Source organism: Acanthochromis polyacanthus, chromosome 8 (assembly GCF_021347895.1).
Source record: "Acanthochromis polyacanthus isolate Apoly-LR-REF ecotype Palm Island chromosome 8, KAUST_Apoly_ChrSc, whole genome shotgun sequence".
Classification (NCBI taxonomy): domain Eukaryota; kingdom Metazoa; phylum Chordata; class Actinopteri; family Pomacentridae; genus Acanthochromis; species Acanthochromis polyacanthus.
In genome coordinates this window covers 4,009,973-4,026,490 of record NC_067120.1, presented here as the reverse complement: position 1 = coordinate 4,026,490, position 16,518 = coordinate 4,009,973, and the positions used below count along the sequence as shown (strand labels likewise).

The following is a 16,518-nucleotide window of genomic DNA, read 5'->3' as shown; positions in this document are numbered from 1 at the left end:
AGCTGCTCCTAACCAGGCGTGAACTAACCGTGATGTCACCCGTTGTTTTCAACTCCGAGAAAATGAAGCCCGGATTTTGCTACTTCCTGGTCGCCATTTTGGATTTTTTGGAGCCAGTGACGTAAAAAGCGTCACCAAACAGGCTGGACCGGAGAGCAACTAGGGGCAGGACCAGTCAATGGGACTGTCAATCAAGTATAGCCACGCCCCCTGGCTCCGCCAACTTTAAGGATTTATTTAAAATTCAGTATTGATTTATTTTAAGATCGGCCACCTGATCTCTCATTTTGACCATGAAAACTAACGGGAAAAAAATCCTGAGCTGTAGAAAATCAGTCTATCAAATTTTATTTTTTTCCAAAAATGAATTGGGGTCTATGGAGCAAAAGCTTTTTGGAGCCAACCCTAGCGGACGGCGTGATATTGCAAGTTTTTGACACTTCCGGGTGGGCTTCAATTTTGGAGCCAGATGCTACGTCCACTATATATATAGTCTATGCTCCTAACCTGCAGATCTTACTCAGCTTTGCCTTAAATCGCTGTCTGTTCAGAGCAATTCAAGGTTTATTAGAAAACTATGATGAAATGAATATGAACGTGGTTTTGTTTTTATGTATCACATCAACTGATTCAGTCAAAATGAAAAGCTGTTCACATTGTTTCATGTTTTGAACTGTGAATGGCCAATGATTGGGGAAAAAAACATACATTTATCAAAGAAAAAGCTAACTTTTCTTTCTTATGAAAAGTTTTTAGAGCATTAAATAAATGAGAGAATATACTGGCATTACTACTGTTATTATGTCAGCTCAACAATGTGAAAGACATCAAAAAGCAACAACATCATCTCAACAGATTATCAGCTCTGTATCTACGATTCATTGAGTTTATTGAGCAAATTTCTAACAAACGAGCAGTCACAATTAGGAATAATATGAATCTAGTCAAATTGTTAAAGGTCTCATCAAACCAACTAGTTAGTTAACACTTAACTAAGCAATATTCATCCAGCTAAAGTTAACCCTCATGTTGTTCTGTGGGTCAAACTGACTCGTTTTAAAGTTTAAAAATGTGGACAAAAAAAATAAAATTCACTGTGAAATTTCTGATGTCCACATTTTCAATATTTTGGGGAAAGTTTTGAACATTTTTTGGTGGGAAAAAAGAAATGTTTCCTAACAGCATTCACAAAAAAAATATCAACCAAAATCCAGTGAATTTCACTGGATTTTAGTTTATTTTTTTTCCGAATGTTCTTCATGAAAATATTATAAGTTTTACTGTTATATATGTAATCACTTTAGACATTTTTAGGATTTTTTGGAAGATTTTGACTAATTTTTTGAAAACATTTATAAGAATTTTCTTGCCAAATTTGGGATGTTTTTTTTTTTAAAATAAAAATTATAAGGGAATTTTATAAGGAATTATTGGAATTTTCTACCTGAAGGTTTTCCAAATGTTCTGAAATTTGGGGATTTTTTTGCTGAATTTCTGGATCTGGATTTTTTTGGTGCCCGTAAATGAAAACAACAGGAGGGTTACATAACTGAAAGAGACTGTGGGGATGTGTGAGACTTTGATTATTTGGTGAAAAGGGGGACAATATGGGACCTCTAAATGTGAGAGATAAATCAGAATTACAGGACATGAAGCTATTTTTAATGTAGAAACTCCTCTATCAGATTCATTCCTGAAATCACTGTGATTACTTTCTGGATACTGTGAACATTTATAATCTGGAACACATAAAATAGACAAAACTGCACATAAACAGGCAAATCATACAAAAATATAAGCCTGCAGTCACTCCACAGTATTCGGTGAGCTTCAGGCTGTAGAGGGCACCAGAGCTCCATCTGCTGGACTGCTAGTGGGTTTTCTGAAGAGCTTAATACCTGTGTTTGAAAAACAGTTTCTGTTAGACACATCCATGTGTTTGTGTGTGTTTTGTGTGTGAGGTAAAGCGTGTCTGCACCTGTAGTAGTTGGGTTTGAAGGGTCCGTGTTTGCTAATGCCCAGATACTTGGCCTGATCATCAGTCAGCTCTGTGAGGTGAGCGTCAAACGTCGCCAGGTGAAGACTGGCCACATATTCATCTGTTGATTCAGAGGCACACGGCTGATCTTTATTAAACCAACAACACTGATGAGGAGTGTGGAAAATGAAATAAAGTTTTAAGGGTGTTTAAGGTGAGGACTTGCCCATCTTCTTTGGCAACAGGTAGACGTCCTGTTTGTATCGTCCCTCTGGAGCGTTGAACAGCTCAATGAGAGCCAAGGCCTTAAAACACATCAGATAACTTCAGCTTTCTGCAGCAGCATTTCAAAAAGAACAGCACAGTGATGTCTGCAGCATTGTGCAGATTTTGCATTAGATACAAAATCTATTTCCATACCTGAGTAGTAGCCGTGATAGACAGGACAAATGAGGGCACGGTGGAGCAGCTCAGATTCAGCAGGCGGCCCTGACACAAAAAGTCAAAACTGGAATGAATAAAAAATGAAAGAATAACGTGACAGCAGCCACTGATCGCACATTTCTGGACAGTGCAGTACATCAAACAGCTGAGCGTTTGCCAGCTTCTCTCCTGATGTACACCTGATTGAATTAATCTTCAGATAAATCTGTTCCTGCTGCTCGACTCATCAGCACTAAGCCCATCATTCTTCAATCAGCTGTGCAGGAAGACTGCACTGGAAAGACTTCTGATGCGTTTTATTCCCACACTTGTGCTGCAGATTAAGGGTGAAACAGCAACGACTTGGTGAGTTTGTGTGTGTTTAACCCTTGTGTTGTCCTGTTGGTCAAAATTGACCCGTTTTAAAGTTTGAAAATGTGGAGAAAAAATATATTTTCACAGTGAAACTTCTGGTGTCCACATTTTCAACATTTTTGGCAAGTCTTTGAATATTTTTTGGTGAAAAAAAAAAGAAATGTTAAAAATATTTCCTAAGAACATTCACAAAAAATCAACCAAAATCCAGCGAATTTCACTGAATTTTGGTTGATTTTTTTCTGAATGTTCCTAAACAAAATATTAGAAATTTCACTGTTATATATGTAATCACTTTAGATATTTTTAGGATTTTTGGGGGAAGATTTTTATTCATTTTTTGAAAATATTTACAAGAATTTTCTTGGCAAATTTGGGGGATTTTTTAAATATATATTTTTTTCCATACAAAAAAAAACAACATTAAACACACACAAAATCAGTGCCGCGTCGCGACTCGCCCCGCCCCATCTCGTAACGTGAACACGAGGAGCGGACACGCGTGTGGCAGCAGCTTCACAGTCCACAGACATCTCAACCCTGATGTAGCAACCAACCAGGTAACGCATAAATGAATCAAGCGTATTGTTCATAAGCTTTGGGTGCCACACGGTGCGTTTATTTGTCTCTGTTGTGAAGCAGCCTGTATCTCATGCAGCGCTAAACATCCGTGCCTAAATTAGCCAACTGCCCGTGTTAGAAAGCCCTCATATTTCGGTCTGGGTTGTGTTATATATGCGCACTTCCTCCTTTGCTGAGTTAATCGAATGTTAATGTTTTTCCGTAATGTACCTGAACGCACCTCGAGTGACGCGTTTGTCAACTACAGTTTGTCAACTACTTTCTCCCGTGCGCATGTTCGGACTGAACACATGTTGCGTTTTCCTTTACTTGCTGTGTGTAAATGACCAAATGTGAGTGGTCTTGTGTTCCAGAGCGTGGTTATCCACTGTTCGTTGTTACCTGTTGATTGTTATTGATACTTTATGTGACGGACATTAGCTTAGCTTTTAGCCTATCACGTTGTAGATTGTCAGTGCGTGTCTGGTTGTGTTGCTAATGTTATGTGAGTTAATGTGATTGAAATACCATACACAATATTTTGCAGTTTACGCTATTGTGTTTATGTGCATTTTTTGTTATTTCTCATTACAATTATTAGTGGCTGTACGTATGGCAAATGTGTCACTGATTTATTGTTCCTGTTAGTAGTATTTCAGAACCACAGCTGTCTATACTACAACAGCCTTTTGAGTTATCCAGAAATAAATACCAATAATCTGGAGAGTCTGGCTGCCTGCTCTCTAACCGGAACACCTCATACCTTGTGCCACTCTGAAACCACCCACCTGCAGATCCTCTTTCCTTCTTACCAAGCCCCATGCCACCCATAATAATAATAATAAGTTAATCGACATAATGTGATGAGGATGGCCAGTGTCATTTGGTGAATTGGTCCAGCATATGATCAGTATACTGTAACTGGATATTTAGTTTGTGTAGGTTTATTTTTAGACTACATTAGGTAGAGGCAACACTTGCTGTGACTTATTTGCTAAATGACAAAAAGTAAAAGTAGCTTTCTGCCTTGTTGTAGCCTAATGTCAGGGATCAGTCCTGATATTGTCGATCTCCTTTAATTTACCAATCACAGCATGCCCAGAAGGGAAGGGATCAAGATAGACAAAGAAAGGGAGCTACATGGAATTTCGATGTTATGGTACAATGTGTTATTGACCGTTTTTGTGTTATTATTAAGATGCTAAAATCAATGCCGTTACAGAAAATGTGTTCCTGATTTTATTTTTTTCAAATCTCACACTGGTATATTAAGGCAGCCAGTGGTTCTACATGCCGCACAAGGTGCCCTTTTATTTCCACTGAGCACCTGAACCCCAAAATGTCTTTGCATGCCACTGGAGTAGTGTGTGAGTCAAGTGTGGATTTATGGCAACTGGTTTACTGCAATATCTTTATAAATGACTTTCAATTTTACTCAACTGTATATATAATTTTTAGAAGAATCTTCCTGTACAAATGTCTTGTGGTGTTTGGTTTTAGTTGATTTTAGGCCTGAAGACAGCAAAAATATTAACTATGTTTGTTTCAAAAGTCCCACAACTACATATCGACCCGTCCGCACAGACAGCTGGTCTGCTTCTTGTCTCACTGCAGAAAGATCTAACCATTACCGGAGTGTCTCCACAAAAACAACAGCAAAAAAAATCCTTCCCTGGTTGTTCCTTCCTTATCAAAACAGCCTGTCCAGCTCAGATCACTTAATTCAGTCAAGGCCTGCCGGACGTCTGAAGTCTACCAGCAATGCATCAGTGCCGGCTGTCAAGACCTTCACAATGATTTGTTGTATCTGTATCCTCAGGAGGGCTTTACAGTGATGCCAAGCATAGAGGAACGGTAGGTCTGTCGTAAAGCCTCATCCTTCCCATCGACCAGATACAACTCATTTGTGCATCTTCGTTAAACTTTTATTTTAGGTAATGATGTGAAAGCTTGCCAGTGAATCCAGGAGCACATCTTCCCCACTTCCTCTTTTATCACCTCTTGTCATAGATGGTGGGCTGACAGTGGAAGCTTGACTACAAACACGACTCACATGTTTCATCCTCAATAACTTTACAGTGGTAGTACTAAAAAGAGCAGCATCACCTCAGCCAGCAGGACGATTCTCTTGCCATCAGGCCAGATGACGTGGTCCACCTGAGACCTCACATGCTCCCACTTCAGCTCCGTGGTCCGCAAACTCGCCTGAGAAACACAGGTCAATACAGTATAATAAAGTCCAAAGCATACAAAAAAACCAAAAAAGGTTACTTGAAGTGTCAAAGTGAAAACTGATTTTTACAAAGTAATGGCAAATAAATAAATAAATAAATATGAGATTGTTTTAAGTTTGCATAAGGGTCTCAATCCACTTTGCACATCTTGATATTCCGGTTTTACCACAATCTTATTGCAGATCTGCATAAACTGTCAGATTGCACAGGGATCATAAATGAACACCAAAATTTAGTAAAAAAGTTCCCCAAATTTCTGAAAAATTGCAAAACTTTCAGGAAGGAAATTACAATAATTCCTTAAAAGTTTCCTTTAAAAGTTTTACTGAAAAAATCCCCCAAATTTGGCAAGAAAAGTCTTGTAAATAATTTCAGAAAATGAGTAAAAATCTTCCAAAAAAAATCCTAAAAATATCTAAAGTGATTACATATATGTCAGTAAAACATTTTTGACTTTTTTTTTCCTGCCAAAAAATGTTTAAACATTTCCAAAAATGTTTAAAATATGGACATTAGAGGTTTCACTGTGAAAATTTATATTTTTTCCTACATTTTCAAACTTTAAAATGAGTCAATTTTGACCCACAGGATGACACGAGGGTTAAAGAAAGCTGCTTGCATTTTCACTACACACAACGTCTGCGTCTTTACCAAATCTATCTCCGTGTTGGAGTGTCCCATGTTGCAGACGATGCAGCCGTTCTTCATTTTGTCCAGATGCTCTCTCCCCACCACATTTTTATTACCTAAAGAGATGCAGACACTAAATAAAAGCAGATGCAAACATTTTCAGTGTGAGTGGTGTTTTCCTGTTACCGGTGCAGGTGACGACCATGTCTACGTGTCTGATCATCTCACTCAGTTTAGCCACTCTGAAGCCATCCATGCTGAGAGGAAAAGAGGGTGAATGAAAGGAGTTAAGACAGGATTTCATGGTGTTCTGTTCCCATGTGGCTTTGGGAGGAGGCAACACACTCCACATCTGTGCTGATAAAAGCTTTTCCTATTCATACCAGGCCTGAAGGGCACAAATGGGATCCACTTCTGTCACATATACAACAGCACCCAGTGCTTTCAGGGCAGCGCAGCAACCTTTGCCAACCTACCAGGAGAACGGAAAGAGGTTGGTGTAGTAACATTAAACGTAAGCGTTAGTTTATAGGAGGCATATGCTGCACTTGTGTCACACTGACCTCGCCGTATCCACATACCACCACTTGTTTTCCTCCAAACATGAAGGCAGTGGTCCGCTTCAACCTGAAAGAAGCAGGTTTAGATTGCTGCCGTTTGAGTAATTTTACTCGTTTACAACATGATTCGTTACCCGTCCAGTATGGACTCCTTGCAGCAGTAAAGGTTGTCAAATTTCTGCTTCGTCACAGAATCATTAACGTTCATAGCAGGAACACACAGTCTGCTAGCCTTCGACAGCTGGTACAGCCTGAAACAGAGGCAGAAACGCATGTATTAGCAACCCGGTCTCACGAGGATTCGTGAAACTGTCACGTAAATTTTTGTTTCGGTTTCGTGCGCACCAACACGATTTCGTCATGCTTTTCGTGCCGCTCACAACGAAATGTTTTTCGTGTTGCTCACAACGAAACCCGCTGTGGTAATCACATCTAAAAGTGGTTTATACCAGCGGATTCATGACGATCTAAGCTGTCCATCGGCGTATACTGTTTGTGTAATCGCGTTTGCAGCCGTCGGACATTCTTAGAATCGCGTTTGCACCCTTTGGACATTCTTTAAATTCCTATGCAAATTGGTAAGTGTACCACCGGGTTATGGTTAGGGATGATGTAATGCAAAATATAGCGTTGGATTCGCAACAGTTTCACATTAAAAATATAATATACCCATTCGTTTGAAATACGTTCTGAGTGGCACGAAAAGTCCGCCGTTTAAAATACATTGGTGCGCATTTCGTTGTGAGCGGCACGAAAAACGTGACGAAATCGTGTTGGTGCGCACGAAACCGAAACAAAAATTTACGTGACAGTTTCACGAATCCTCGTGAGATCGGGCTGGTATTAGATGCTGAATGACTTTGCAAATCAATTCGAGTTTTGTGTGAAACTAACCGATAGACGCCTGTAACGCTCTCCTCCACGATGCCTCTGATCCTCTTGAATATGCTCGGATACTTTTTATAGATCCAGTGGGTCAAGTCGCCGCCATCATCCAAAATCTAAGAACAGTGAAAAACACAAGTTGAAGTTTCCGTTACTGTGAAAGCGCCGTTCACCCAGACTCTAAACATGTTCAAATGAAAAGTCAGTGGTTTGATTTGCAGATGTTTGGAGACATTGGTTGATTCACAGCCTAATAAAAAGTGCCTAACGTCCGGATTTTGGTGCTCAAACTACCACAAAGCTACAATTCTAAACATGAGCAATGTCTGTTTAAATGTTGCAGAGAGTTAGTGCACTGTTTCCACCTAAATTTCAACTCCAACATCACATTAACTTCATTTTTTTACCAACAGAAATATGTCACATTCTTCAGTTGAGGCATCCAAGGAGCAAACCACGTAGAATGAAAATATCCATAACAATGTCTGTCAAATATTCATATTTTATAGAAATTTTAGTTCGTTTAAGACGTGTAATTGACATCATGGTCTTGAGTTTGGTTCAGTTATTTCCTATTTTATTGTGTAATGATCACTGTCCTTGTGTATCTCTTGTAGTTTTAGTTCCTTTGTCCTCATCTTTGATTGCCCTCATTAGCTTTACCTCGACAATTAATTCTCTCTATATAGTCCTCCATCTTCTCAGTTTGCCTCCTGTTTGCTACCTTCACGTTCTCTGGCCTGATTCTTTTGATTTCCGTCGATTTTTGGATTTAGTTTTCTTGAATTACCAAAACCACGACACTTAGCTTGCCAAGCCCCGCCAAAAAGTCCCAAAACATAACTTAAATTCCATCGTTAAATGAACCGTCCTCCTTTGTTTCCATCTCTTTGATAAAAAGCTTGCTCTGCGTACCATGTTGGGCTGCCAGGATTGAGCTTCAACACTTTTGTCGATACACCACCAGAAGTCGTCCTCCGATTCTCCTCTCCACGCAAACACTGCGGTGCCTGAGAGCAAAGGAGGTGTGAAGAGTGTGTGAGGATCAAACGGGAAGTGAAGAACCTGAACAGTGTGGTGGAGGAGTTGTTTCTGAGCTTTACCTGCTTCAGCCAGAGCAGCGGCCACAGTGTTCTGAGTGGAGAAGATGTTGCAGGCCGACCAGCGGCACTGAGCACCCAACGCAACCAGAGTCTCAATCAGCACCTGCAAGAGTCCAGAAACATAGAGGATGTTTTAAAATAGGTTGATATGTTGATTTAAAGCACATATGTATGGTGCACTGTGGATAATACACACTATAGGCTCTGTAAAACATCAAAAAGAAATGTAGTCAATTCAACTAATCTTTTCTAGTTTGTTTAATGTAAATATGTGAGTTCTGCTAATTTGTAGTTAACTAAACTTAAAATGTCATTAAAAAAATCTGACCAGTTCAGAGTTCTACAAACTTTTTTTTCCAACTTGAATTGAATGAATGAACTGCTGAGAGTCCATTCAATTCATTATTCAAGTCATAGGAAAAAAAGAACCTAGAATAAAAGCAAACTTCCCATAATGCATTGCCGGGGCTTGCTTTTTGGTAGTTTTAGATGACAGAATTGATGAAAACCTGCTGTGTCTTAAATACGTGTGAAATCATTTCATGATTGTTTCTTTTCAAAATAATCAAAGCAAGTTTAACCATAAGCTGAATCCAGTCTCTACATGTGTGGATTTACAGGTTCTCTTTTTACTGGCTCCGGTCAAAACAACCTCCAACATTTTAGGCTGTAAGTTTTCAGTGTTTTCTTGGCCATGTTGTTGTTACTGAAAAAGTGCAAAAACGTTTCTTTAGGGTTAGGCATTGTTTTGGTCTGGATTAGGGTAAGGGTTAGGGGTTAGATATGAATGGGAGTCAATGGTAGATCCCCACGGCGATATAAGAACCAGACGTGTGTGTGTGTGTGTTGAACTGACCGCTGTCTGAGCAGTGATATGCGTACATCCGACCACTTTGGCTCCAGCCAGAGGTTTCTCTCCACCGGCTCTTTTCTTCAGGATCATCAGTGCTGGCATTTCTAAGCATCACAAAACAAGAATCAAGACAGTAACTGCAGGCAGGTTACACTCAGATTTTAAAGGCATTTAGATAGAGGGGCACTCCACTAATTTATACAGAAAAGTCAGTTCTGAAAACAGAATAATGTCTTCTTTGGTTCTGTGTAATACTCCATTTTGTCGTTATCATTTCTGAAGACCTAAACTCTGGTTCGCAGACTGTTTTTTGCACCTTGCTCGGCAATTTCTATTTCTTTGCGTCCGAATTCAGCCTGTTTGATGTTTTTGACGCAGAAGTCCGTCAGGCCTTTGGAGGTTTTCTGATCCTTTTGTCTGGGAGACATCTCATCCTCAGAGCTGTCGCTGCAAACTGAAACATAGAAATGAGGAGCAATCAGCTGGCTTACATGCAGTAGAATGGAGTAATACAGAGATAAATGGGTTTTTTTATTTTTGGAAAGCTTGATGGTTCTGATTTGGCCGGGGTTTTCCAGCCTTAATTGATGTTTCTGATACGGTGTTATGAGTCAGACTTCAGCTGGGTGGGTCTTTTCTCTGAGCCTTTGAAGCCTGTATAAACTCTGGCAGTGATTGACATGTTTGAGAAAGTCTCACGGAGCCGATTAGGACCAAATTAAAGAGGCCTAATTCTTCAGAAGACTTTTTCCTTTTAATTAAGGTTTAGCTGAAGGAAAAAGCACAGGGGCTAATCCTCGGGTCTGTGGTTCATGCTGCTGGGATCAAAAAACCAGCTCAGTTTATGCATCAAAGACATGTGATCGGACTTAACAGCATGTGCGTTTTCATGTTTCCGTACCTGAACTGTAGCTATCTGTGGACGACTGAGAGATGGACCGAGACAGGGAGCGACGGCCGGTCTTGGTGGGGCGTTTGTTGAATTCTTGCTTCTGGTCGGTGAGCTGTATTTGCTGTTGAACCAAAAAAAGACAGAAATTGACCGACCTCAGAAAGAGAAAAGCAGGAAATTCTTAGTTGTTGTTGCAGAACTAAAGTCTCTCTAACTTGACTTGAAGTTAATTCAGTCATAATTGGTCAGTTCACACATAAGCACCACTTTTCAGAGCACATTTGCTTCCTCACAGCCTGTCACTGTCAAACATCTCCCTCTCTTCTCCTGTATTTGTTGCCGTCTCACCATCCACTGTGGCTCGTTGAAGGCTGGACTGCTGCCACATGAATCCCACTTGGCCATGTCCACTCGCTCTGACTCTGACACCATCGTATCTCACAGGCTCGGGATACTAAAGACTCACTGACTCCAACTACAATCTCCAGCTCTTTTTGTGGGGAATTTTCTGCTTTTGTTCATTTTCCAGCCCACGTGTGCAGAGGCGGTACACACCCACCAGCACAGACAGACACACCCACACTGAGCTACACACAGAAAGGATTTGCATATGAACCAACAGGGAAAGCAGAATGATGTCTTCTTTGGTTATGGAGGAACTTTGTCGAGAGAAAAGAGTGCCAATGACAGTATGTGTTGTAGCAGTTTGGCATCAGAGACTGCAAGTTTTTAACATGCAACTCCAGAAAGATGTTGCCGTTCAGTCAAGTTGAAAGATTTTGAGCTTTCTTTATGTCTGCTAATTTTACACAAAAGGAAAACGACTGAGGTACCACTCCTCATTTACCCCCCTGCTGTGCTGTGACTTTTGTGAAAGGTCAGCAAAGCAGTCAGTTTTTCCTTTAAAGGGGAACTTCATTTTTTTTCAACCTGGGGTCTGTTTTCATGTGTCTTTTTATACATGTGAGTGATGGAGAAATGAATTTTCGACATAGCTCCAGTATTTAGCCAGGCAGGCAGCTTCACAGCTCAGCTAGCAGCTCAGCTAGCGAAAAGTATGGGACAACTTGCCCCCCCGTGTCAAAGTCTGCCCTAACGTGCTTTTTTTCCCACACTGACCGGCTCAGATAGTCTCAATGAGTGTCCCACAACATACTAGAGATGAGAAGTGAACGAAAACCTCCACATTACCTGGTGATCGCTCTTTGTTGTGGTCTGTATCCAAAGCTCAGGACGCTAGAAAGCAAATCTCGTTCCGAAATCGCACAATAGCTCGCGCCAAAACACCAGGTTGCCCCATACTTTTCGCTAGCTGAGCTGCTAGCTGAGCTGCTAGCTGAGCTGCTAAGCTGCCTGCTTGGCTAAATACTGGAGCTATGTCGAAAATTCATTTCTCCATCACTCACATGTATGAAATGACATATGGAAACAGACCCCAGGTTGAAAAAAAACGAAGTTCCCCTTTAAATCAAGCTGTCATTCAGGTAAAAGGAAGGATTTAATTTAAATTTCAAACGCAAAAAATGCAGTTTAGTCAAAACATAAACTTAGGATTAGGTGACAGGGACAAATACATTATAAGAAGTTGTTCAAATATCAGCAAGGAGTGAAATAAAAATCACATGCAGTATCAAATCATTTAAGAGTTGTTCATTACAACAAAATACTTGCAACCGATATTACAGGAAAATAAGAAGTGACGGTGTCTGTACTGCAGAGAATATTTAAAAAAATAGCTTTATATGTTTAGATCAATATCCATCACACAGTACCATCAGAATTTAATGGAACTCCCAAATTTAATCTGCAGCAAAGTCATAATGCACTTTCTGCACCAACAAGAAGGACAAGAAATCCTACAACAGATTAAATGAAGCCCACAGAGCCCTAAGCTCATCATTACAGAGTCGGTGTTTTAATACATGACGGGTCAGAAAACGGGATGAATACACAGAGGAGCTTTGGTGAGTTCTTCAGGATGTTTGGAACAACCCACCTACTAAATGCCATGAAAACTGTGTGGAGAGCTGGAGCTGTTTTGAAGCTAAACGAGGCTCAAACTAAATACTGACATAGATTAAAATTTCTTGTGTTTTCCACAGATTGAAGGAATTATTTTTGAAATGCATCCTCATTTGATTTTTAGTGTTGAAACTACTGTTTAGTTATTGTTACAAAAGAGAAAAAAGAGAAGAAGGCACTCGTTTCACTGAGGATTGAGACATCTTTCACTGGTAATCAGGAGCAATTAAATGTAAGATGCTCACAGATGCAAAGCTGGTGAAACAATATACAGTGTGGTGGAAACAGACAGCCAAAAAAATTATCTACTAAGTTGTCAAATGAAGAAAAATCACAGGAAATTAAAATATTCGACCTTAGTGAAACAATGAGGACTGCGATTTTTTTCTTCTTCTAATTAGTAAAAAAGAAAGAAAAGCAATATATTTCCATCATTATGGCACTTAGAACAAAATGCATATAAATCTATAGCATTTTGTTTTCCAGTCACATTGCTTTTTGCAAATAAAGTTCAAGTGCACACAATAACCCACAAGTTTTAGCGAAATCAGTAAGAAAACAATCTTCAGTCATCTGGAGTTTAAGTAAAGCTACATTTTGAAACGCTAGCTCTAATTCAAAGATCTACGTCAGCAGCTGTTTAATCTTTAACTCAAAAATATGTTTGACTGTGAGGGGCAGCAGTGTGAAAGTCGACTTAATGATCTCTAACGGAGAACAGTTAATAAGTCTGAGTTCAGGTCAGCTTCTGTGAACGCAGAGCCACGGCTGTCCATGGAGGCAGTGAGTCTTAATGTGTAACAAATGTCTCCTTGGGAAACCCTTTGTCTGCTTTTATGCGAGAAAAAGTACAAATTCTCATTGTCTTTTTTGTTTTCTCTCTCCGCTGGGAATCAATAACAGCTCTGAGAAAACCCGCAGGTGTAGACGAGCTGTTTTGTATTTTATTCAAACCGCTTTTTGCTGACTTGTATCTATTTGACATGAAGCTACTGCTCTCCATAAGGACACTCAGAAGCTTTTCTAATGAAGGGAGCAACAGCGCTTTGAAAAAAATAAAAAGAGATACAGTAAAAAAAAAAATGAAGCAGTGATACCTTGATACAGATGGACTGCACTGCCTCCTGGTCCTTGGCTTTAGTTATGTTCACTAGACTGTACACTTTCTTCATGCTGCCTCGGCGTTCCCACACTGACACTCAACAACCCTGCAGAGCTGCAAGCTGATGCTGTTAAACTGATTACAGTTCACAGTTTTACACCACGCCCTCGCCCAACAGGTGACAGAGGAAAGTAGAAATAAATAATGGAGTCCTTGTGAGCATTACAGCTGTGAATTCTGGGAAAATATAGAAAGGAGACTCTGTAAAGACGAGAGAGTTTGGAGGAAGGAGGGAGAAGAAAGTCCAGTTTTACTCAAGGCCACAGATGAAGATAATTATGAGTAAAGTGCTATACACTAAATAAAAGCAGACAGATGTACATACATGAACATACATTCATGACAGAATATAGCAGTGGAACAGGAAGAGAAACGACAGAAGAACCAGCGAAGTGAAAAAAAGTTGCATTCAGGGAGACACAGGCCAGCTTAGGTTTCTTTAAGTCGATCAGACAAGAGTTTGAATACATTAGGGTTTTTCACTAAATGACTAAAGCAGCTCTGCAGCGTTACTGAAAGACTCTTTCAGGGGGATTCCACTGATTTTACTGTTAAATTTAACCAAAATGAAAAGTACAACAGCCTGGGAAAACAGTCGTTTGACCTGCGGCTCTAGAAGGAATCAGACTGGGCTTCAGAAATCTGTGTATGTGAACTCATTAATGATGCCGTCAGAATGCATTATGGGTAATTTAGGAATCAGCATTTTGGGCTTTGATTGAGTGGCAACCTTCCACTGTGGGATCACCAAAAACATAAGTGAGGTGTATACAAATTCATCACCCTACTGTTGTTAATTACCCATAGAGACCAAAATTATTATTGTACCAGGCTGTTAAGTGTTTATTTGTGCTATAAAGTTGAGCGTTTTCACTTGCTCTATGGGGACTGACTTGTCTTTGATGTCAGCCTCTAGTGATCACTTGAAGAACTGCAGTTCCAAATTGGTTTGAATTTTTGGGGGATTTTTTCAGAGGTTGCTGCACACACCTCAGCCTCATTCAGATTCAGATTCAGATTAGATTCTGGTTAGCTGGTTATAAGGGGGCGTCTAGTCTTTATTTCTCTACTGTAGTGGGAAAAAACTCTGGCTTGTTTCTATTTCTTTAAACCAAACATCAGTCATTTTGGGTGTCACAAAATTCAGGATGCAATGACAGTGTTCACAAAAAATAATGACAAGGAATTGTTTTTGTGCAACTTTTGCATGCAGGGAGGCGAGTACTGTCTTTAAAATGGAAAATTCCCTGAGAAGACCAAGCGGGTCTGCTTTAATGCAAGATCCAAACATTTTCAGTGTGGCACGTTGCTGCTCATAGGTTGCTATTGTTTCCTATAGTGTGCATGTACATAGTGAAAAGGGTTGGCAGGTCATGTGAAAGTCTACGTGTGGTGGGTCAGGCATAATGAATACGTTTACACAGTAACACAACTTATACAGGTTTAGTTGTATAAAGATTCATCAGTCAAGAATCGGGGAAGCTAGGTAAAAAGACAAACATTTTTTTGCAGAAGGCTGTAAACCTGTTTCTGGAATGTTATGGTGTTCTCTGGAGATTGACTCACTTTGAATGTCAGTCTCATGTGGCCATTCAAGGAACTGCAGTTTTAACAATTACATTTTTTTCAGTCTACACTACTCACAGTATAACTGGGCCATCCGCAGTTAGTTTGCAGATTCATTAGCTGCTAATGCTAATAGCTTCAATTTGAAATTGGAAGCAAGCTTTAGAGGTCTAGCAGCTTCTTTCTAAATCCACAATTACAGATTTGTTGTGTTCTCAAACTTGAAGTCAAAAATTCCCAAACTGATGCTGAACTCGGGTTGCATGATTTAAATAAGTTCATCAGTTTTAGCACAAAAAGCCAAATACTGCTTCCTGACACCTGTAAATTGATTTCGACGTGTAGTTTCGGACTTGTCTCTTCAGAGAGAGAGAGTTAGTGTCGTGTGAGTGTGGATTTACTGGTCAAACATTTGTAGAAGCCTGCACATTGCAACTAAAATCATTAACAGTCTGAGTGGATGCAGATTCACACATCCTCTGAGGAACAATTAGAGCTGCATGTTCTACTTCTAATGGCATCTAGACAGGCTTGACGACAACAGTTAAAGTCAAAAAGTGCAGCAGTGTCCTTGCTCACCATGTCAGTCTTCAGAGCCTCAGTAACCAACTGGTCTGTCGCAGCTCTAGGGTCCTCTGGTTTGTCTCCATCCTGACCCTGAGGCGTCCACCTGCTCTCTGCTGCCTTCAGCATCTGCAGCAGGTTTGGGCTGCTCTTATCTTGCTGGTCTCTGGTGTTTTCCTCTGCAGCAGTAGATTTATCCTGCCCTGCTTCCCCGTTCAGCTCGGCTCTGTCCTCCACATGTAGTTCAGGAGCGTCGTCGGCTTGAGACAGGTCCTCCCAGGAGCCTCCCGTCTGAGTCTTTTCCTCTGCCATGTCTCCTCTGGCAGCCAGTAATGAAGTGAATTAGATTCCTGCTCAGGTGTGACTCAGTAAGCCCACGTATGTCTGATATTTCCTCCTTCAAGGCGTGTGTTTACTCTAAACACCAGCAGTTTGTGGGTTACTTTGACTAAATGTAAAGCAGACATTCGTCCCGGATGCAGTGTGTACAGGATAAATACCGATGGGAGCGCTGCTTCTGACACACAAGTAACCTTTAAATGTAGCTTCCTTTGATCAACACCAAGTAGGTTCATGTCAATATGCACCCTCATGCAGCCTGTTGTACTAAGGGCTGCTGCTTATGCTAAAAAACAAACACTAACATACAAGATCTGAGGCATTAGGACCTGCAGAGCCACTTCTTGTTGTCTTTGATAACACTGACTCAC

At 40.3% G+C, this 16,518-nt stretch overlaps 1 protein-coding gene across 1 annotated transcript; it reads right to left on the bottom strand.

Moving 5' to 3' along the window:
- Nucleotides 1-280: 280 nt before the first annotated feature.
- On the bottom strand, nucleotides 281-16,150 carry LOC110955520 (S-adenosylhomocysteine hydrolase-like protein 1). Its single transcript, XM_022200542.2, has 17 exons — nucleotides 15,824-16,150; nucleotides 10,504-10,615; nucleotides 9,919-10,056; nucleotides 9,606-9,706; nucleotides 8,750-8,852; nucleotides 8,562-8,656; nucleotides 7,656-7,762; nucleotides 6,896-7,012; nucleotides 6,765-6,828; nucleotides 6,585-6,673; nucleotides 6,388-6,458; nucleotides 6,223-6,317; nucleotides 5,444-5,542; nucleotides 2,399-2,467; nucleotides 2,205-2,283; nucleotides 1,979-2,099; nucleotides 281-1,898 (listed from the first exon to the last, which is right to left on the bottom strand). The coding sequence occupies exons 1-17, from the start codon at nucleotides 16,118-16,120 to the stop codon at nucleotides 1,892-1,894; spliced, it is 1,764 nt and encodes a 587-aa protein (XP_022056234.1). The 5' UTR covers nucleotides 16,121-16,150; the 3' UTR covers nucleotides 281-1,891.
- Nucleotides 16,151-16,518: the final 368 nt, after the last annotated feature.